This window comes from Gopherus evgoodei, chromosome 8, assembly GCF_007399415.2.
Source record: "Gopherus evgoodei ecotype Sinaloan lineage chromosome 8, rGopEvg1_v1.p, whole genome shotgun sequence".
In the NCBI taxonomy this organism is placed as follows: domain Eukaryota; kingdom Metazoa; phylum Chordata; order Testudines; family Testudinidae; genus Gopherus; species Gopherus evgoodei.
Genome location: NC_044329.1, coordinates 92,747,529 through 92,769,892, shown reverse-complemented (window position 1 = coordinate 92,769,892; position 22,364 = coordinate 92,747,529). Strand labels below are relative to the sequence as shown.

The 22,364-nt window shown below is 42.3% G+C and overlaps 1 protein-coding gene across 1 annotated transcript; it reads right to left on the bottom strand.

Moving 5' to 3' along the window:
- Positions 1 to 833: 833 nt before the first annotated feature.
- On the bottom strand, positions 834 to 21,213 carry RPE65 (retinoid isomerohydrolase RPE65). The gene is given in 17 exon segments (XM_030573931.1): positions 834 to 1,591; positions 2,882 to 2,993; positions 3,098 to 3,192; positions 3,291 to 3,405; positions 10,009 to 10,093; positions 10,228 to 10,286; positions 10,289 to 10,320; positions 10,323 to 10,358; positions 12,303 to 12,444; positions 12,564 to 12,696; positions 13,173 to 13,254; positions 13,612 to 13,759; positions 16,362 to 16,503; positions 16,613 to 16,720; positions 18,029 to 18,179; positions 19,308 to 19,390; positions 21,132 to 21,213. Coding segments are annotated over 17 exon segments (1,686 nt in total). The 5' UTR covers positions 21,143 to 21,213; the 3' UTR covers positions 834 to 1,439.
- Positions 21,214 to 22,364: the final 1,151 nt, after the last annotated feature.

Sequence of the window (22,364 nt, the reverse complement as noted above, 5' to 3'; positions counted from 1 at the left end):
ATTACTTTAACACCAAAAGATAAAATTTAAACCAAATGTTTACATAATGAATAGTAGTCTAGTTATTTAACATAACTGGTTTGTCAGCTCTGGCACAGAATTCCAGGAATTCAGAGTCAAATAATGCCATGTTTTACCCAGAAACTGGCTGCTAGCAGGTCCCTCAGTTATGAACTGTAACAGCTTTATTTTTCATACAGCCTTCTGGATCTTTGCATCAAATACAAATACCAAGCTTAGCTGACTGGGCACATTAATATATTAATTTGGATTTGGAGGCTAGCAGGACTTCTGAGAGTCATAAGAGTACTTTCACCCTGGTAAGCAAGTGCCCAATATTTAAATCCAACCTTTCTTTAAATTAAGTTTGGATTTTGATCTTGGTCACTTATGCAAACCTCCTCCTACCTGCAGTATCAGGAAGGTTTTGCTCCCAAAATTAGGAGAAAAGTGGAGAAAGGGGGGGATTTTCTTTCATACTGACTGCTATAATGTTTGGAAAGGGGACTTGCTCCTTAACTGAAGGGTGTGGGTGGGACATGAACTGTTACTTTGTTGGCTGCATCTTGCAAAATTTCTTCGGAGTGTGTGTGTTATCAATGGAGAAGATGCTGGTCTCAAAGCCATAGACTTACTAGCTCATAGATGGATCCTAGTTCTCAAAAACAGCCCCAGGAAGGACAGTTGACAACTTGGATGGGTTTATGGTAGCCCCACTCAAAAACACTGTGTTTTAGAAAGCTAATACAATGAACTGGAATTTAGTCAAATCGATAACATTTTTATACAGGATAAAATAGCCTCCTTATAAAGCAGTCATTAGAAGACACTCCTGAGCTTGATCCACTGATATTTATTGCATCTACAACACACTGAATTTCACATAGTACTGTTTCAAGTGCATCTCTGCCCCAAAGTTTAACTCTGTAAAGAACCATTATTTTACGTTTTAAAATGCTCGATGCTGCTCATTTTAAAATCCTGTCAATGATTTTGCAAAGCTAAAAACTCTGATGAGAGAATACTTAAGTGACCATCAAGAAAAGTGAGACACAAGGTGTAATATCTTTTATTGGACCAACTTCTGTTGATAGAGACAAAATTTCAAGCTGCACAGCGCTTTTCTTTAGCTCTGAGACACTCTGAGTACCTCTCCCAGACCTAAAGAGTGCTGTGCAGCTTGAAAACTTGTCTCTTTCACCAACAGAAGATGGTCCAATAAAACATATTACCTAGTCCACTTTGTCTCTCTGAATTCTGGGACCAACACAGCTACAAAATAACAATACTGCAAACATCAAGACAAATGAAATTCTCAGGCTTAATGAGTTTTACAAATCAGACAGTGAAGGAACATAGAATATTTCCGTTTTATAAGTAGAAATGTACCTTTTCAAAGTCAAAAAAGCAAATTACGATAAGTGCACTGAAGAGAATTGTCATGATCTTTTGAACATTCCATGGAAGGTAACAGGAATATTCATCTCCACTTCAGCCCTGGCAACTTCACTCATATCCTTTGCATTCAGGATCAGTAGATAGGCAGGTTTCTGTCCTGCGCCAGGGTTAACAATTACACTCAGAACGACACCTAGCAAGCAGAAGTAAATATGATTTGTATAAACAAAAAGCACATGGCATTCAAGTAACACACTAGGCTCTGACGTGGGCACCCACTAACCTCTGAGTGGCAAAACTGTCAGTTACTTCCAGAATCCTGGCAGAGCACAGCTATTTACTAAAACCATGGAGGCATAAAACTTTTATTGAAAGGAAGAGGCTTTTCCTCTTCAGAAAGCATTCTGGATTGTTCCTTGCTTTTCCAATAACCCACTGCTTTTCTGATTTCTGAGGCAGGTTTGCTATAGCATGGCAGCTCCAGCCCACAGCGATGCTGAAACATGGGAAACAAGCACCTGGTGCAAAGAAAAAAAAATTCTGATGCATGGAAAACAAAGTCACTAAGATAAAAGTGATCAGTGACTCCTGGGGGCAGAGACAGGTGCTGCAGCATCAAAGAACAATGTCAAAACACTTGGGAAAATGACTGTAAAAATATAAGCGCTGAACTAGAGCTGATGTTCTCCTAATTCTGGAAAGCATGCAAGCGTGTGCTTAAGTTCCATTTAAGTAAATAACAGTTAAGCGTTTGCATAAGTGCTTTAGTGAAATGAGCACATAAATGGAATCAAAATTTCACCCACTAAGTCAATGCGAGATTTAGCTGTTGGCTTCAGTAGGGTCAGGATTTCACCCAATGTCTTTTAACCATATTTTGGGAGACAGGATGATACAGGAAACCATTGGGATAGCTCCTTACCTTTACTAGTGCTGCTGCTGACACTCAGTATTGGGGCGCAGGGGTACGGCTGCACAGAGCCAGCTTGCATTATGCCTTGTGCAAGTGGGTGCTTTGCATCCTATGCTTACACAACCACTAAATTCACTCCTCTCCCCCCACATTAAAACAAAAATGACATTTGTTCTTAGGTTTATATTTTCATAAAACTCTGCTATTGGAATTGCTTCTAATATTGTAATTCCTTATAGAAATGCTCAAGAGCAGGGACAAATTCACAATACCCTAGAACTCTTGCTTCCTCAGTCTTGGCCTCTGGTCTATTTTCAGAAAGTCCTCCCAATTGTTTTAGGCAGTTCTGTTTCACAGTAATGAAAACAACCCATGTTTGGGGCACAATTTGAGTGCCTCAGTGTTGTTATGGCACTTCGCTGCTTGATGTCTCTCTTACACTCGGCAATTTATTGACTGTCCATCTAAAGGACTTGGCATTCAAGATAGCTCGGGGTCCCTGGGTCAGTGGATACAAACTTGTAAAAGAATCTAATTGAACAAAAGTAAACATAACTTCAAATCATTTACCATCGTCCTCTTCCAGGGCGTCTGGATGTGAAACAAAGATAGGCTCTGATGGATAGGAGTCTGGTTCCTGCCACACCCATGTCTCTTTCGTTTTAACATTCAGCTTACAAAGCTGCAAAAGGAAGAAAAATCATCTCAGTACGGCTCCTTGTTAATTTTGCCTTAAAATAAGATGCTTTAAGTCAAACAGGTCCTCATTAGAATATCAATAGTTACCCTGTCTGGAACAAAGTGATTCAATCCAAGGCCATATGCATATGTATAGGGTTTTCCAGCATATTTCTTATAATTGATTTGTGGAAACTCAAAGGCTAGAAAATGAGAGCACATATTTGCTGGGATTAGTGGGTTTTGGATTTAGTAAACTGCTTTTGCTGCCTCTGGCTGAGGTTCAGCATTAACATCTTACCTTGGCGAGCCCCAGAGAAAAGAATCTCTGGTTCCAGCCAGATCGTTTCATCACTGTGCAGAGTTGCAGTTGCTGTTGTGTAGGGCAAGGTGACTAAATTCTTACCCGTGTCGGCCTAGAACAAAGAAGCAACAGCTTTTGAGAAACAAAGGAACTACTACATTCCAAACTCTGTTTATTTTCTGCACTTTTGCACCACACACTGTCTAATGTTTATTTTCTTTGCACACCTGCAATGCAGTTAGTGACGTACAGTAACTCCTCGCTTAACGTTGTAGTTATGTTCCTGAAAAATGTGACTTTATGCGAAATGATGTTAAGCAAATCCAATTTCCCCATAAGAATTAATGTAAATGGCGGGGGTGGGGGGGCAGTTAGGTTCCAGGGAATTTTTTTCACCAGACAAAAGACATTTTATACATATACAGTATAAGTTTAAACAATTTTAAACAAACGGTGTAATATTGTACATGGCAATGAATGATTGTGAAGCTTGGTTGAGGTGGTGGAGTAAGAGGGTAGGATATTTCCCAAGGAATGCCTTGCTGCTAAATGATGAACTAGCACTCCTTTGAGCCCTCAAGTGTTAATATGCTGGTGTTAATGTAGCCTCACACTCTACAAGGCAGCATGGACTGAGGCAGGAGGGAGGAAACACAATAGATGCAGGGCAGTAGCTGCAAACATTTCCCTGCAAAAACTGAACGTGATGATGAGCCCAAGCTATCTAGCTGGAGCGCTGGACTCCTCCCTCCTCCTGATAGCACATGCACAGCTGCACACGTGTTGACTTTCCAAAGTGCTGGGGTGTGCATGCATGCGAGAGGGAGAGATATACATTGCCCCTTTAAGTTCCTGATTCCACTTCAAGTACGTTGCCCTTTTAAGCAGATCAGCCAGTTCAGACAGGAAGCAACAGCTTGCAGCAAGCTCTAGGAGCCCTGTCCCTCCTCCACTTTGTGGAGAGGGGGTACTGAGCGGGTGGACAGGAGCAGGGGGACATCCTGATATCAGCACTCCCCCCCCCCACAAGCACCCCAGCAAGCAGGGAGTTCCCAGAGCAGCTCCAAGGTAGAGGGTAGGGCAGGAGCAGCATGGCAGCGGGGAGGGACAGCTGTACTGCTGCTGGGCAGCTGCAGAGCCACATACTGTACAGGGAATTTAGGGGAGCTCATGGGGAGGGGGGCCTGCCAGCTCCCCCTGGTTCTAATCCCCACAAGGAGAGGCTGCTCTTCCAGAGAATCCTGCAAGCAGGGATAAAGCAGGCAGCTGCCAAACGACATGCACAACTTTAAAGAAGTTTGTTCCCTAATAGATCAGCAACGAAACAACGTTAACTGTGACAAAGTTAAGTGAGGAGTTACTGTACAGCAGAATCTTGCTAAGCAGCAAAATTTCTAATTCACCTACACAAAATGGCTCTCTTCCCGTTTCTCAGTTAACAACAGCAAGTTGCTTTAATGAGAGCGGATCTCCACAAGACTTCATTAGTTTTACAAAACATAAACCGTATATTTCCCAGCATACTATGAAGTCTCAGGACATAATTAAAACTAGGATTAGTTCCCAAAACAAATAAGCAAAGTACAACCTGCAGTTCAGTATCTTTGACTTTTCAGTTGGGATTTACTGGCTCATTTTCACAACTCGTGAATTCACATGGGTTTCCCATTGGCTAGTATAAATTTGTGAGGCTCTGCTGCACTATATCTGTTCATGAGCAAAATCCACATTTAGTTTTCCTTAAAAGAATGAAAACAAAGAGAGAAAGCTGGGGCCAAATTTTGGTCTGTTACAGTAACTCCTCACTTGAAGTCCTCCCGGTTAGCATTGTTTTGTTGTTATGTTGCTGATCAATTAGGGAACATGCTCATTTAAAGTTGTGCAATGCTCCACTCTTACGCCCCCTCCTCCCCACAGTGCTTCCCGCTCACCGGCAGACCCCGCAGATCAGCACCTTCCCCCTACCCGCCCCCCCCTGCCAACAGCAATCCGCTGGCTTGTGGCGTTTCGGGGACAGAAGGGAGGGGGGAGGAGCGAGGACACAGCGCACAGGCTCCCCCTCCCTCTCCTACCTCCTGAATGCCACAAGCCAGCAAATTGCCCTGGGCAGGAGGCAGGGAGGGGAAGTCTGCATGCCCAGTCCTCGCTCCCCCTCTCCTTCCTGCCCCCTAAACACCGCAAGCCAGCTGATTGCCCTAGGCAGGAGGGAGGGGGAAGAGCGAGGACTCAGTGTGCAGACTCCTCCTCCCTCCCCTGCCTCCTGCCGGCAGCAATCAGCTGGCTTGCGGTGTTTAGAAGGGAGAGGAGGGAGGGGGAAGAGCGAGGACGCAGCCTGGGAAGGAGGTGGGGGGAGAAGAAGACGCAGGTCAAGGATGGGGGCTTGGGGGAAGGAGTGAGGGGGTGGGCTGAGGGTTGAGGCCCCCCTCCCCTGGTGCTTACAGAGTAGGGGAAGCTGCCGCTGCTGTGCAACATGCTTCTCCTAGCCTACAGCACCTTCAGCCTCCTTGCCTTCGTTATCTCCAGTGCCAGTGGGCCAGAGGTGTAGCGAGCACCCTCCGTACCCTCCAATCGGAGGGGGCCCCACAAGGAAGGGGGCCCCTAAAAGTGGCAAAAAAATGTAAGGTATAACTAGGTAAGTGACATTTATTGACGCTATTGCACAATCCATGTCGGTTTTACTGACAAAACCATGAAGTCATTATGATACATCATAATGCTACTGGCTACATCAGTTGTCTGTTGGTCAGTTTCGAATTTTAGTGTCACCCATTCAAACAATGTGTATTTGCGTTCATAATGGCGGTCGGCGGATAAATGTTATTAATTTAGTTGTTTAGTTTTTTATCGTTTCCAACGCAGAAGTCTAAGAGAATGTATAAGAGTGGAGCTAGTAAACGAAAGGCAGAAAAAGAGTAGGAACTTGAGAAAATTCCAAAGTTGTCAATGTATTTTGCCCTGCAATCCAATGTACAGGTACAGGCACATGAAACGGACAGCGCTAGCAGCGACGAATCATATCCAGAAGTATCCAGAAGTGCTTCAAGTGAGGTCGAAGGTGAAGCCAGTTGTTCTACCAAACAAACTGTGACAGATATTCCAGCTGCTGCCAGGAAAGAAGTATCTGAATCAGAACCACTGACTGATGATCCAGGAGATTGGCCGTCTATAATAGCGGACAGGCAAGTGTGTGACATTGTTGCACGTGGCCCACCGCAGCAGAATGAAAGTTACGAATTTCTATTTAACGAGGAAAGACGGAGGTTCACAAGTACTCATTTCTATCGAACCATGGCAAATGGCAAGAAAATAAGATGTTCATGGTTAATGTACTCAGTTCAGAAAGATGCCATTTTTTGTTTTTCTTGTAAATTATATGGCACTGGCGACATACCGCTACGTCGTGGAACATCTGCTTGGAAAGCACTGTCAAAAAGACTTCAGCAGCATGAAACAGGCAAAGGTCATCAAGACTGTATGGTGAAATGGTTTGACCTTCGGTCAGGCATAGTAAACCATACATCTATTGACCAACTCGAATTGCAGGCTTTTCTGAAAGAAAGAGATTTCTGGAGAAATGTTGTCAAACGCATGGTTGATGTCGTTATTTTCTTGTCCAAAAGAAACTTGGCATTTCGAGGAAGTAATGAAAAGCGCGCCGATCCTTCGAATGGCAACTTTTTGGGACTGTTTGAATTGCTTGCAAAGTATGATAATGTCCTCAGCAAACTTTTACAAAGGATTAAAAAGGCAGAGACACCTGTTCAGTACCTCAGTCCACAGATCCAAAACGAGCTGATTCAACTTGTTGCCAGTAACATTCAAGAGGCCAACATAGCGCAGCTTAAAAAAGCAAAATATTATTCAGTTAATTTGGACTGTACACCTGACGTGTCACATGAAGAACACATGTCTGTGGTGTTATGCTTTGTTGAATGCAACGGTGAAGATGGTGTCAATATTTGTGAAGTGTTTGTTGATTTTCTTAATGTTCATGATACAACTGGTGAGGGCTTATTGGAAGCATTTCTTGAAAAGGCAAACAACTTAGGAATAGACATTGCTGACATGAGAGGTCAAGCTTATGATAACGGCGCAAATATGAGAGGAAAGAATAAAGGAGTTCAAGCCCGCATGCTAGAAATAAATGACCGTGCCTTGTATGTACCATGTGGAGCTCACACTTGGAATCTTGTGATCTCAGATGCGGCAAAGTCATCGAAATATGCCGTTGACTTTTTCGGTCTGATTAACAGAATATATGTTATCTTTTCTTCTTCACCTTCACTTTGGGATATACTTCAAGAACATATGCCAATATCTGTTAAAGGGTTATCGGACACTCGTTGGGAGTCGAGAATTGATGCTGTGAAGCCATTGCTTTATCACCTTGAAGAATTGTGCAATGCTTTGTCATCTTTGCGCGAATATGCGCTCGAAAAGAAAGATGGCAATACAGCAACAGAAGCCGGTGCACTTTTAGACCATGTTACTGCATGGCCTTTTGTTCTGACTGTGTACACGTGGTACGATATACTATTTCATGTCAATAAAACCTGCAAATTAATTCAGTCACCAGATGTGTCAATTGATGTACTGCAGGCAGAAGCTGGTGCTACAATGAAGTTTTTGGAAGACTATCGAAATATAGGCTATAACTCTGTGGTCACAAATGCATGTGAAATAGCAGAGCATATGGGTATTGAGCAGGTGTTTCCAGAAACCAGGGTGCGACATAAGAAGAGAATGTTTGATTATGAATGTGCTGATGATTTGAGTCGTCTTTCTGCCGAAGAAAAATTCAAATCGCAGTTCTTTCTTGTTTTCACTGATCAGGCCATATCTTCCGTTTTGTTGCGATTTGACCAACTCGTGGAGTGGTATAAGTTGTTTAGATTTCTGTACAATGCTAACAGCCTGAAGCAGTGTCACAGAGAAAATGAACTGGAGAATCACAGCAAAAATTTTGAAAGAAAAATGGGAGACATTGATGCCAACGAACTCATAATGGAATTGAATCGTTTTATTTATGTCATCGAGAAAGAGAGAGGACTTGTCACTGCAAACAATTTTTTAATGTACATATACAAGAACAGCCTTCAGGAGATATATTCGACTCTTTGCATTTGCATCAGAATTCTTCTGACCGCACCAGTTACTGTCACTGGTGCTGAAAGGAGCTTCAGTAGAATGAAACTGATCAAGAATATCATGCGCTCAACCACGACAGATGACAGGCTTTCTGCGCTTGCAGTTATCTCAATCGAAAACAAGATTGCCAGATCTCTGGACTATGATGCATTGATTAACCAATTTGCGGAGAACAAGGCTCAAAAGAAGCGCTTTGCGTAAATACGGAATATATGTACACTGTAGGCCTATGTATACATAATATGAACCCTGTATATTGTATAAAATAAATACTGCATTCCAGTTTCTGCATTGTAAGGGGCCCCGGACATATGTTCGGAGGGGGCCACGTTCTTTGTTGCTACGGCCCTGCAGTGGGCTATGCCTGTGTGGGGTAAGGCAGGGGCACCTCCCAACTATAGTACTGTACTGTATGTACAGTATGTTTGTAAACACACAGCATGTGCACACTACTCCCCCCAGCGTAGTATTAAATTGCTTGTTTAAAATATATATAATGCCTTTTGTCTGGCAAAAATTTTTTTTCCTGGAACCTACCCCACCTATTTACCTTAATTCTTATGGGATTGGATTCGCTTAACATCGTTTCACTTAAAGTTGTATTTTTCAGGAACATAACTACAATGTTAAGTGAGGAGTTACTGTACTTAAGTGTGAATCAGGAACCAATGGATTTACATTGGCATGAGATCAGAATCAGGCTGCTGGTCCTTAGGGGAGAGGTTTCACAAAGAGAAGTTAGGTACCCAGTGTTTACTGAAAGGCAATGGAACACAGAACCCTACTTCTTGAGAATCTTCCCTAAAGTTATCCTGAGGTAATTAAGTGCTGACATATGTACATGTATGTTTTAATTAAATTATATGAAGTGTATGATATATAGTGCCACGGCAATTCACTGCTTTGAGGCCAATTTACTTCACTGGAAGTATTATCCCTGTCTGTTCTCAACACAGGATTGAGAGCAAAGATTAGTTTTAAAAATCATCTAGAACAATAAGGGTGAAATGTAAGGGCCTCTGCTTTACAAAATCTATGTGGGGTGGGGGCCACAGGAGGAGCAGATGCACAATGGACCTCAGCACTCTGTTAGCCAGGGAAATTATCTCTGCAGCCATAGGTGCTGGACCTTGGTGTGCTGCTGCACCCTTTGGCTTGAAGTGGTTTCCATTATATTCAAGGTTTCAGTTGGTTAAAAGGCTCTCAGCACCCCCACTATAAAAATTGTTCCACCACCCGTCTGCAGCTACTCTGAAGATAGTGGCTTAGAAGGGAGCAGTAGGACAAACTTGTCCAGCACAAGCTGCTTGGTGTGTAAATTCAGAGGCCACAAACCTTGTGTTGAGGCTGGTCATGTGTCAGAATCCCAACACCAGACCAGGGGCAGGGAATGGATTTCATCTAGAAATTCACTCCAGCCATGTCTGCTCTCTGCAAATACTCTAGCAAACAAGAAGACTGACAAATTATTCACCCAGCTCCAATCAACATACTACACCTCCTGGAAAACAGCCTATTATGGAAGAACTTCACGACACCTTACACTTCTCTACTTGGAAAGCCATACATGGAAACTTTCTGTGGGACAGGCACTGTTAGAAAGTTCTGGGAGTTTTCTATTTGTATGAAGACAGATTTTTAAGGGTTTTTTCCTTCAAGAAAAATGTAAACTAAGTTAGATTGAAAACAGTCTACAACAGATTTGCAGGAGCCAGGCAGGCTATAGCATTTCAGAGAATCGAATGCAGTTAACTTCCAGATGTGCATAGCCTAGTCAAACTGTTACCTTGTCAGTGTTAAAGGAAGGGCATATCTGCGAGCTTCGGTCTGAGGAGCTTTTTCTGCATGTTTCTCTTCACTTCTTCCCAATTGGACCGCAATTGGCTAAGTACAGATAATTGTAAACAAACTCAAAACCTGCACAAAAGACATAATCAGAAATAAGAGCCAGAACAATTGTGTGTCATTTTAGAGAGGAAAAATTCAAAATGCGACCTGTTCATTCCCATGCCCGCAACAAGTGAACAGCAAGCTCTGTTAGGGCTCCTGACCCAGTGTTCTTTGGGGGGATGTTGCATGTGCATAGCACTGGTCTCTAATGGATGGAATTAAGAACTGTTTAACTGCATGTCACAGGCGCTATACAGTTAGCTGCTTTTGGAGCGGATATGTCCCGATTCTGTACTTGCTGCCACCATGAAGTTTTAAGTGGTCATTGTGCAGAATCACTGCTGGAAGTTAAAGTCTATGCTGACAGATTTATTTCCGTATTTCTGTGACATATTGCTTATATTCCTAACAAAATTAAGTCCAGACTTGTGCCCATTGGACTAGCAGTAGCAGAGGTATTTCAACAATGAATACCATTTACGTAAAGCTAACGTGACCTGAAAAGCATTGGTAATCAATTATAAAACTTCACAAAATCCTCACACACACTAGTAACGGAATATCTGTGTAAACCAAAAGTGATCAGTATGAACATTCTGAAAGAAGATAGCTGAAAATCAGGTCCTGCTTTAAGCCCTGACCCTGGAAGCTGATTCCCCACAGACATCTATTTCCACTTGTGGTCGCTTGGGGGATCAGAGCCTTACTTCATTGCTAATACCTAAGTGTTTCCCCTGCAGAGACTGATGTCAAAAAGTAAGATTTTTCACATATTGTAATGAAACAGTCTCATAGCTGCAAATTCTAATCACTTTCAGGAAAATAATATTTGCTTTTTAAAAATTAACATTTTCCCTGAAACCCAGTTATTTTTAGTCTGAACAAAAAAATCAGAGTCTTGCCAATTTATTTTCCGTAACCAGATCACAGCATCGAAGTAGCTTTATGAGGAGAGTCACTTCAACTTTCTGCTTTAAAAACTAATTATAGTTAGATACTTCCAGGTCAAAATTATTAAGGGCTGGGCTACCTACACAGCTAGGGTTACATAAGGCAGCTGGGGCTCCAGACCTCCCTGTCAGGAGTGGAGAGACTAAACCTGCCCAATGAGGATGAGATTCAAACCCATGTGTCCAAAGCACAATGGATTAGTAGTCCATCACCTTAACCACTGAGCCACCCAGATAGCCTTGTCAATGTCATGGCTGGATAAGCTGTGAAATTGACAAGGCTGCCCAGCTCCTGGTGGGGAGCCGGTGAGGGGGCATGGGAGGCCCAAGAAGCTAGGGTAGCTGGACCCCACACCTTGAGGGCAAGAAGCCTGGGGCAGCTTCCAGCAGAGAATGGGGAGGGGAGAAGCACCGGGCAGCTTTCCTTGCTCCAGATGGGGAACAGGGACCAGGCGGGGAGCGCTCCAGGAGCCTGGGAGACTGTAGGACAGCTGAGGTCCTGGCAGGCAGCTGCCAGTGGAGCTGAGAGACTGGGCTCTTAGGTTGGTGGAAATGTTCCTGGTGAGGACGTGCATCACCAACCCAAGAAGGGTAGTGTGGACATGCGCTACCAAAGTAATTACTGCAGTGGCTGTAAACCGACTTAATATAGGTTGACTTGCATTTCCAGTGTAGACATACCGTTAGTGTAGTGGTTATCCCTGGTTTCTTAGAAAACAAACTTGCTGCTGGATTATCCAGACAAGCCAGGTATTTTTTCAGTCACAATGGATTTATAGCCTTGGATGACAAAATCATGCATCCATTCCTGGGATGCAATCCTACTCTGATAGAAGACAATGACAAAAATCTCACTAATGTCAATCACTGAGAGTCAGGCCCCAAATCATAGCAATTAGATACGGGAAAGACCCATTAGGCTGCCGATCCCATCTCCTTCTCAGTGGAAGATTTCTCTCAGCACATCTCTAGATTGTATTTACAAATAGCCCTGCCAGCAATCACTTGAGTGCTCTTACACACCCCTTCCAGGTGCAGAGATCCACAATAAGAAATCCATTGTCTTCATAGGTATTAATGTGATGGAAGAGGTTAAAGGCTGAGGTCCTATATTTGATATTGAGGTATTTTCCTTTTTTTTTATCTGCTACATGAAGCCAGACCTGGAAAACAAAGAAGCATTGTGTTTTTGGCAGATGATAAATAGTGAAGGTATATTTAACATGACACAACCTCACATTTAGAAGGCCAGTATGTAACAATGCAATGCAATTTCACTTACCCCCATGGTTTCATTAGACTCAAAACAATCCATGTAATTGGCTCCCCACAGACTCCAAGAAGAAAGGAATTTGAGCAGGTTAATTTTCACTGGTGTTTCCACAAACACTATATAGTTTGGAGTCAGCCCAAAGCTGTTCAGAAATACAGTTGGAGCTTGTAAGTTTGCTTGTGGTGATTTCTGACAACAGTATGTTTATACACAGAATGGTAGCTTGTCAAATACTGGCTGCTTCATTTAAAAGTCAGTTTAATATTATTGGAACATAATCCTCCTGATATCTGCAAATTCTTAATGTTAGCTGTTGTTTACTGCATGCTTAGCAGTTCTGCTTCCCATGTATAAAACAGCAAGAGTGTTTGAATAAACCACGTTCAAAAAAACCCAATCAAACGTTGTGCAAACTATATCTGTCCACATCACAAGACAGTTGTACCTTTTGTGTTATTTGCATAAATGACAGTGGGTTCTCTGCTAGAAACGGCTGTTTTCAAATGTGACTCAAAGGTATGAAATACAGGTTTCACAGCAAGAAAGTCTCACTTTGCTGTATATAGAACTGGTTTATATATTTCAATGTGCTGTTTACAGAAATGGCCTACAATTTACCTGTGCACATAGGAAGGTTTAAATCTATCGCTGCAAGGAAACTGCACAACCACATCAGACTTATTCATTGGATCTTTCTTGTCTGAAATAAAAATAGTATTTAAATGATTATGGAAGCAGCCCCAGGAATGGCTCAGTAAGCCCATGCTACAAAATGTTAACTAGGAAAGTTTTTGGCCTTTAACATGAGAAGTATTATTCTCTGAAAATAACATGTACTGTCTTTTTAAAGAACAACATCTGTAAAAAGTTTCTTATAAAAATTTGTAGTTAGATAAGGAAGGGACAGAAAAGAAAAAAATCAAATAAAAAAATCATCTGAATATTGAAAAACGATGCAACGTACAAAGGTGACAGATTAATTCTACACCAGAAGGGATTTCTACAGCATGAATGTCTGAAGGGCACAGACATTGCTCTTAAGCAGTGCATAACTAACCTGCTTGCATTGGAGGGATCCGTACAATGTTGTAGGCAATTGCAAAATTTTTTCCAAAGCAGTTGCCGATGTTATAAACTGTCCCATCGTTTTCAATATGGGGGTGAGCAGTTACGCCATTGATTGAAACATATTTACAAAGGTCCACCTGAAGAATGAGAGAGAGATGTGACTTGGGGTGAATCATAAGCTTTACCTGGAGGAGGTATATACTTATCATTATGAATGTAATGAAATACTTGGCTTGGGAGTGTCCTGTTATTTTAGCTAAGGAATGTTCTCATTTCAGACCTCTAGGTAAATCACGTACAAATATTTAGAGAAATAGCAGCAACAGCATGCAGACAACTCCCATTTAAGTCAAGAGGAGCTCTGTATGTAGAACTGTGAGGTCCAAAGGCAAAGAGTTTTAAAATAAAAAACTGCTTTAATGTCTCACGGACAAGCTGTTGAAGATGGCATTCAGGTTAGAGACAGTTCTGCATCCCTCCACTTGGGGGTGGTGGTGTCAGAATCGTTCCCAAAACCTCTAGCTCTGGTCAAAGAAACAACACACTAGATTCAATTTCTTGGCCTTGACATAGAAATGTGATTTGTACCCTGCTGTAATTCCCCTATGAGCTACTGAAAGGTCCGCTAAATTGGGGATGGGGTGGAGTGGAGTGCCAGAAGAGAGTGAAAATGGAGGTGTGCTCATATTTCCATGCTGCAGTGGTATAAATGGGTGTAAGGATACCTGATCGTAATGTCTAAGATTAAAGCAGCAACCTTCACCTTAACTCTGGTGCTACTTTCCAGGGTCCGCAAAGTCTATATCAGCTCATACACTCAGATTTGCAGGAGTCTGCACAGGAATATTGTTCTTTTGACAGCCATTACAAAAATGAAATATCCTGGCAAAACAGACAGCAAGCCAATAAGCTTCACTGGGGAGCCAGAGGCCAGCAGTACAATTGTGTGTCCAGTGAACATTTTGCCCTGTCACCAGATCACTGGGATGCCATAAGCACATGGCTGCATGGCAGTCAGTGGCTCATACTAAGGATTGCTCACTAACTCTGTCTTCATTGCCATGCTACTCAAATGAAGTCCTATGGGGAGGATGGCCTTGGGATAAAGGTACTGAACTGGGACATCTAACACAGACTTCCTGTGTGGACAAATCACTGAAGGGAGGACGGTACTCAAGACCCACTGAATTTCATTGGATTTTGAGCACTCAACTCTGAGAATCCTTTGAAAAATGCCAGCCTTAGTCTCTGTGTGCCTCAGTTTCCCATCTCCAAAAAGAGGATAATAGAACAGATCCCATTTTTTTTTATCACATGAATATTTTTGACACAAACAAAAAATACTAATTTTTGTCAAAATGTCCATGGAAAATCTTTTAAGTTTTTGGTGAAAACTGGAAATCAAAAGATGCTGGCTGCAAATGCCATGGGAGCTATGCTCCTCATATCCCTATTCTCCTATGTGGGCTGGAACCTCAAACTGGACTACATCTCCCATAATGCCTCACAGTCTCATTTTTTGGTGAGAAGAAACTGTGGAACATGGAGTGCCTGGCTATGGTGCATTATGAGAGATGTAGTTCAACTGGGGATCCCAGCCCACAGAAGAAATGGTACCAGGAGGAGCAAACTACAACTTCCATGAAACACCACAAGGCTTATTTGTAGCCAAACTCTTTCAGTTTTCAGCTGAAAACTTTAGGTTTTTGGCCAGAATATTTTGACATAAAAATGACATTTTCCATGGAAAGCAGACACTTTTTTATGAAACATGTAATTTTGTGATGAAAACCCAATTTTCCATTGAAAAACAATTTCAATGGAAAATTTTAAGCCAGCCATAATAATAATAATAAAGAGGTGCAGTAAATTCATTGCTATTTGAGGTGCTTACATAATAGAGTCTATAAGTAATTGGATAGATCGATAGCAGATGCACCTAGCTTAGGACCCAGTCTTGCAAACATGATTGGCATATTGCTTTCTGCTGTGAATAGGCCCATGAACATCATTGTTATCTGTAGAGTTGGCCTTTCATTTCTCATCAGCCATGGTCATGGATCCCAATCACACTCCTCACCTGCACAGATATCTACTTTGTACTTGAAGATGCACTTTGGTCACAGTTTGTAAGGCAGAATTTTAATAGAATCCTTTGATTTCAAGGAAGGAATTAATAAGAGGAGCAGACAAAACTCTTTAAAACAAAGATCCTATTTCCATCTGCAAATGACGTAGGCCGCATGCTGTGAAGAGAACATTGTTCCATTTTCCATGACGCCTCAGAACCACTTTAATAAATGATCAAGCTAGTTGATATCATTATTAAAACTGCCCATTCCAAGTAATACCTTGGATATTACCCATCTGTAATGTGCTTCTGACAGTCTTCATTTTATTTTTAATTCCTCCACATTTTTAAATTCTTAGCTCTGGTCTACACTGGGGGGCGATCGATCTAAGTTACACAACTTCAGCTACATGAATAATGTAGCTGAAGTCAATGTACTTAGATCGACTTACCATGGTGTCTTCACCGTGGTGAGTCAACTGCTGCTGCTCCCCTGTCGACTCCGCTTGTGCCTCTCACGGTGCTGGAGTACAGGAGTTGATGGGAGAGGGCTCTGGGGTCGATTTATCATGTCTAGTCTAGACATGATAAATCGATCCCTGCTGGATCGATCCCTGCCCAACGATGCAGCGGGTAGTGTAGACATACCCTAAAGTACAAATATCTACCTGCTTGATTGTCTCCAAAGTCTCTGGGTTAATCTTGGTAATAAAATTGGTCTCTGTGCAGGCATAGTAATCTTCACCCACTGGGTACACATTAACCAGGGCATTATCAGTGACCTCCACACCTCTGAAGTATGAAAAAAACCTGGGCAAACAAAGTCAACAAATGATCAATGACATCATAGCAGTGGGGCTTTCAAACCATGACACCGAAAACCTGTCACTCTCCTACAACATGCAACTTTCTCAGTCACCTGGAAAATATGTTCTTGCATGGATCAGGGTAAGCACAGGTGCCAAATTCAGTTATCACGATTCTTTTCTCAGTCATTGCTCTTACATAAGCATCAGTCCGAATGAACCTAGAGAAAGCCAAGAAATAGAAGGGATGTAATGGACATGATGACAAAAGTGGCTACAGTGTTATATAATGAAACAACAACTAATCCCTAAAATATTTAAATGAAACTCAATGTGAAGTTTAAAGAGCTGAGTTTCATAAATATATTTCTGCTATCAAGAGAGTCATGTCACATTTCAGGAGTATACAACTCTGAAACCTGCTTCTCTCTCTTCCCAAATGTTCAGACATGGGAAACACCTGGGAAGTTGATGACCGGGTAAACTGGAACCCGTCTTAGATGTTGACTTCAATGGGAATTTTGCCTAAGGACTGCAGACTTGAGACTTTTCTTAGTGGTTTTTCAGAAAGGCATCAGTTATGTCTTCCTTGCAAGCTCAGATGTCCTATTCAGAACTTGACAGAGGTTTTTTCCTTGGAAAGTCTCAACTTTGCATCAAAAAACTGAAACCCGCAAACTGAATTCTTTTTTAAACTAAAAACTTCAGTTTTTAGTTGATTTTTTTCGGTTTTTGGCAGATTTTGCCTGACCAAAACCCACAGAATGTTCAGTTTTTGGTTTTCTCACACACTTCAAGGAAAACAAACACTCGCCACTAAAAATGCCTTCTGTTGAAAAATGTTTCAATGGAAAATTTTCAACCAGCCCTAATCATCTTGTATCCTGGACTGATCAGCTTGAACACTAGTCAAGTCTCTGGACCGTCAATATCAAACAATTGCTGAGCCTGCCAATTTGAAACTGGTACTTATATATTTTGTCAAATATAAAGTGGCAGTAAATTTTGGGTGCGTGCACGGAACCCCTGATTAAGAACCACAACAGTGTTCTACAGTAATGGTCCAAAACTCTGCACTAACAAGAGGCTAAGCTACAGGGGTTTGACCATTGCTGTAGGACATTGCAACAATTTTCATAGAGGACTTTATTTAACTAAAGGAAGGCAGAGTTGTCTAGTGATTAAAACCTGGGATTGCGAATCTTGAGTCCTAGCTCTGTCACTGACTCACTGTGCAACCTAGAGGAAGTCACTTAACCTCCTTCTTTACCTGTTCTCTCATCTGTAAAATTACCCACTCGCAAAATGCAAGTATTCTGTAATCTTTAAATGGAAAGTGTTATGTTGGTTCTAAGCATAAATATGATGTTACCATTATTAACAAATTGTAATAATCCCAGTATTAGAGATCTTACAATCAGCTAACCTATTCGAAGTCAAGGTGAATCCTGCAGGTGTCAGAGGGCAGAATAAGGCCCTAACATTTTGTATTTTATCTCTTTATATTTGCTTTGATGTTTTGCACTTACCTGCGATGGTATGTGACATGTCCCTCCTTAAAGTCAAATTTATGAAGAAGCGCTTGGCCATCAAACAAATGATAAAATGGTTCCGAACCAACTTCAAATAAGCCAGGCCCACATCTAAGCAGACTGCCTGTAAGCCATATGGGAATCCTGCCTATGGGAAAGGTAATCAAGACGTAATTTTGTGAGTGCTAATTCCAAGTGCACCATCCCTCTTTCAATCTGAGTTCTCCCTATGTTTATTAATCTCTTCTTTTAACAAGGAACACTGGGCTCTTGAAATCTCTGAGATCAGTTTTTTTCTTATTCTGCAGACTTAATGTCTAGAATAAACCCAAGTATGAAACTAAATAAATCAGCAAATTGTTATTATGCAAAGGAGCAGATTTTGTTTTTTAAGGTAGAAGATTTTTTTTAATATCTGTTGAATTCCAATCTCTTTCCACCTCCTCTTCAAGTTTTAAAAATGAAAGGAACTTAGAATTTAGTAGACGAGTGAGCTATGGATTTGAATTCTCAATTAGAACTATAATCATCTTCCATTATACAGGATCCCAAGTCACCCTACAAACCTAACTAATCTGATGTACAACTTTACATAGGGATTACTTCATCCACCATGGAAACACAGCCTCCTCTGAGGTGAAACAAAGCAACTCCTTAAGATTGCATAGTAATACCACACAATAGTTCTGGACAAAAGGTGAAGAAGAATACTGCACCCGTGTTAAGATGCTAGAGGAATTTACAGGCAGAATGCCAATTTTAGGAAGAACATTGCTCTCAAAGCAGGAGTTTGACAGCAAGCTACCATCCCTGTTCTTACAAAAATGCCATGGGATCTTTAATGACCACAAGAGGTCAGGTTTTATGTCTCCAAAAGATGTTACCTCCAGCAATCCAGTGCTTCCTAACAGCATACTAGGCCATGTATTATTTCAGTATTGACTCTCAGAAAAGAATGTGACCTATAGAAATGTCAGCATTATTTCTTCAGCTGTTAAGTGTTCCTACAGGTCTGTCCTGGTAATGACTCAGCTTGATTAAGAGATCTGATGGGATCACAGCACAGGGTATAAAAGGAATTTGGGCTTGTCCAGCAGCACCTGCTTCCACTACTCTGAGATGTAAAGGCCACTGTACTCCCTGCCCCTGTGACATGTTTAGCCCATTTATCTCACAGTGCAGCATCCTGGGATCAGGTGAGCAGCATACAATGACCCTGGGGAGAAGCGCTGGGTTCCAAGGAAGCGTGAAAGGAAAGCTTTAGAAATGCACAAACCTGTGACATGAGCAGTTACTGGTGCAGCCAATTCCTCCACGGTCTCAAAAAGCTTCTTGTATCCACCAGCTGGGTGCTCAATTCTGAAAGGTTTTAAGAGAGCTTAGGTAAGAGCTCTGGAAATGTGTCAGAGTTACAGGGCTTTGTTTCTAGATGGAATAGTTTCTGACTCACACTAACTCTTAACAAAGCTGCCCAATCAGCTTGAGGAGAAGCAGTGGCCCTCAGAAGAATGAAGGTTTGAATGGAACTGAGTGGAAGCCTGATGAGCTGCGTTAGCTGATTAAAAATAACACAGAGACTCTGAAGAAAGAGAGTGAGCGTCATCATGTGCCTTCACTGCTGGGCATCAGATCTTTGTGATGTTTGTGAATGCCTCAGCCCCTAGTGGCTGCTCTGCAACAGGGCAAAGCCCTAATACTATTGGCAACTGGCAGAGAAACCCTGAGGTCAGGGAAGTGGGCTGTGATTTTAGTGTCAAGAGTCACAAGTTCCATTTCCCAGGCCAACTGTTTGCTGCCAACTTTAATGTGTGTGTCTGGCTAAGAATCGTACACTTGATTCTCCTCCTTCCAAGTATAGACTACAATATCCAAGGCACTCTAAATATAGACTATACTCTGCACTGCAGTGCCCTGCCCTCTCATCCAGAGGTGCAGACCATGCTCCTGCCCCCACCTCCCCAGACTGTAACCTCCCTTAACAATTTGCACACCCGCACTAGCATAGATAGAATATACTGCACCCCTAAACACAGACTGAAATTCCTCTCTGACTTTGATACAACCCACTGTCTAGGACCTGGTCACCTTCTCTCAGTGCTACTGTAATGTTCCCCCCTCTGTGCCTGATCCACAAAGGATGCAAGTCTGCTACAGCCAATTGCTATAGAGCGTGCCTCTTTAGCACATGTTGTGGAGACTTATGCTTTCAGCTCTGGAGGTTCCCTGTCAGTCCCTGCTTATGACAACTATCACATTGCTCCTTAGAGAGCAGAGTGCTGAATTATTCCCATATACTGCAACTTCTGAAGTGGGTTTCCATTTCTGAGAACATAACAAGCTGCAACAAGATGCTACATGCAATAATCACAGTAGGTAGCTTCAGGTATCTAGTAAATCCAGCAGATCCAGCTGTAGCATGGAGGAGGGAGGAGAGAGTCAGACAGTGTAACTCCTTCCCTCAATACTTCCCATAGGAGGGGAGAGCTGATATCAAGCTTCATATGTCCCCCTACTTCAGCCATGTGAATTTGGGGAAGAAAATCTCCTGGGAGGAGCCAGTCAGTAGGAGCAGAGATAAGCAGCTGTAGCAGGCACCTTCAGAAGCTGGTGACATCATCAGCACTCAATGAATTTCATTGTGAAAACTCTCCCCTCTGCTGACTGGCTGTTGCTTCTCCCTTTCCCTGCAGTATCTTCCTTTCAGCCTCCCTCCATGCTCCCCTTCCCATAGTATCATCTCCCTTCCTTTCTCTGTCTGGTTAGCTAATTCCTTCCCAGAAAAACTCCACCAAATAAGTTTAAAAACAAACAAACAATCGTGGTACTAACTTGATATTTGCTTCCTATTACATTGCTTCCTCCGCTCATGTGCTTTATCTCCCTCGCCTTCCTTTCCCCTTCCCCCCGCATATCTGTGTCCTCTATGTAGACAGAAAGCTATTCAGGGCATGGACAGTCTGCTACTCTGATTGTACAGTGCTGAGCACAAAAAGGGGCCCTTCCTGAGAACAGGGGCTCCAGGGGCTATTGTAATACAATTACTAAATTAATAATAAGCACTGAGTCTCTAGTCCAAAGAAAACCCTATAGGGATACTCACTGGCTGGACATTTTCTCCCTGATCAAGGATTTGAGCTTTCCAGAGCCAACTGCGGAGTGTGGAAGTCAGAACTGTGTGCTGGGTATTTATTTGAGTGGTAAGTCCTACTGAAGGGAGTTATAGCTTCAAGGAAATCATCCCAACCAATCAACTTGTACCAGGGAACAGAAGTTGCTTTCACCACTGAAATCCTCCTGACCCTTTATTTATTATTTGTATTGCTGTTCACACAACAAAGTCTTTGAATGTTTTCCAGAGACCTAATTCCTTCCCAAGCAGAAATGGATTACAAAGAAACAAGAAGGGAAAGAGAGTGCATTTGAATCACAGTCTGTAAAGTGCTCTGCCCTTCACCATGTCCTCTGCTCTTACTGGCTCTGTGCATGGCGCTGCTGGATCTGAGCTGCAAGGAAACAGTCTCCTAATGCACACCTGAAGGACAAAGAATTCTCTCTCTCTACCCCACAGGGAGTCTTTGTGGTCCTGTGTATCAGGCACTAGACCAGGCATCAAGAAAGCATGGAGTCTCTTCCCAACTTTGCCACTGACCTACTGTGTGACCTTGGGCAACTCCCTTCATTTCTCTGTATCTGTGACCCTGTTTGTAAAAGGAGGATAACATCACTTACTTTTCTTTGTGAAGCCATTGAATATCTATAGATAAAAAGTGCAATATCCATGTTTAGAAAATAATATTATGTAGCTATTTCTAGTGAGTCTGCCACTTTGCTACTGATCCATTTCCCATCCCCATCACATTCTGATTGAGCACTGACCACTTCCTATATCTACCTGCTACTAATTCCATCCTCCAGCCATGGATGACTTCTCTTCCTAGCCCCAGTGTACCACACCACGCATCTGTTACCATCTGCTTCCCCCCTCATGTTGGGCCTGCCACTGACTGCTGTACCGTGACTGGCCTTAAAAACCTGCTACACTGCAGTAGATAACACCTTAAGCAAATCATGTTACCTAAGCCCATGCAGTACTCCCCATAGGAAGAATAAGATAGTTCAGGTACTGTGGGTCAGGGACTGTCTGTACCTTTTGTCTTATATAGCCCCAAGCACACTGTCAGTGTTTAACAAAAATCTATGCATAATAATACTGAGGTAACTGTATCTATGTATCGGACACAAAGTTTGCTACCTTTTTGGGGCCAAAGACATGTAAGCAGCAAATTTGTAAGCCTGACCAATGTTGGCCCTCAATAGCCATCATTCCCTGCCA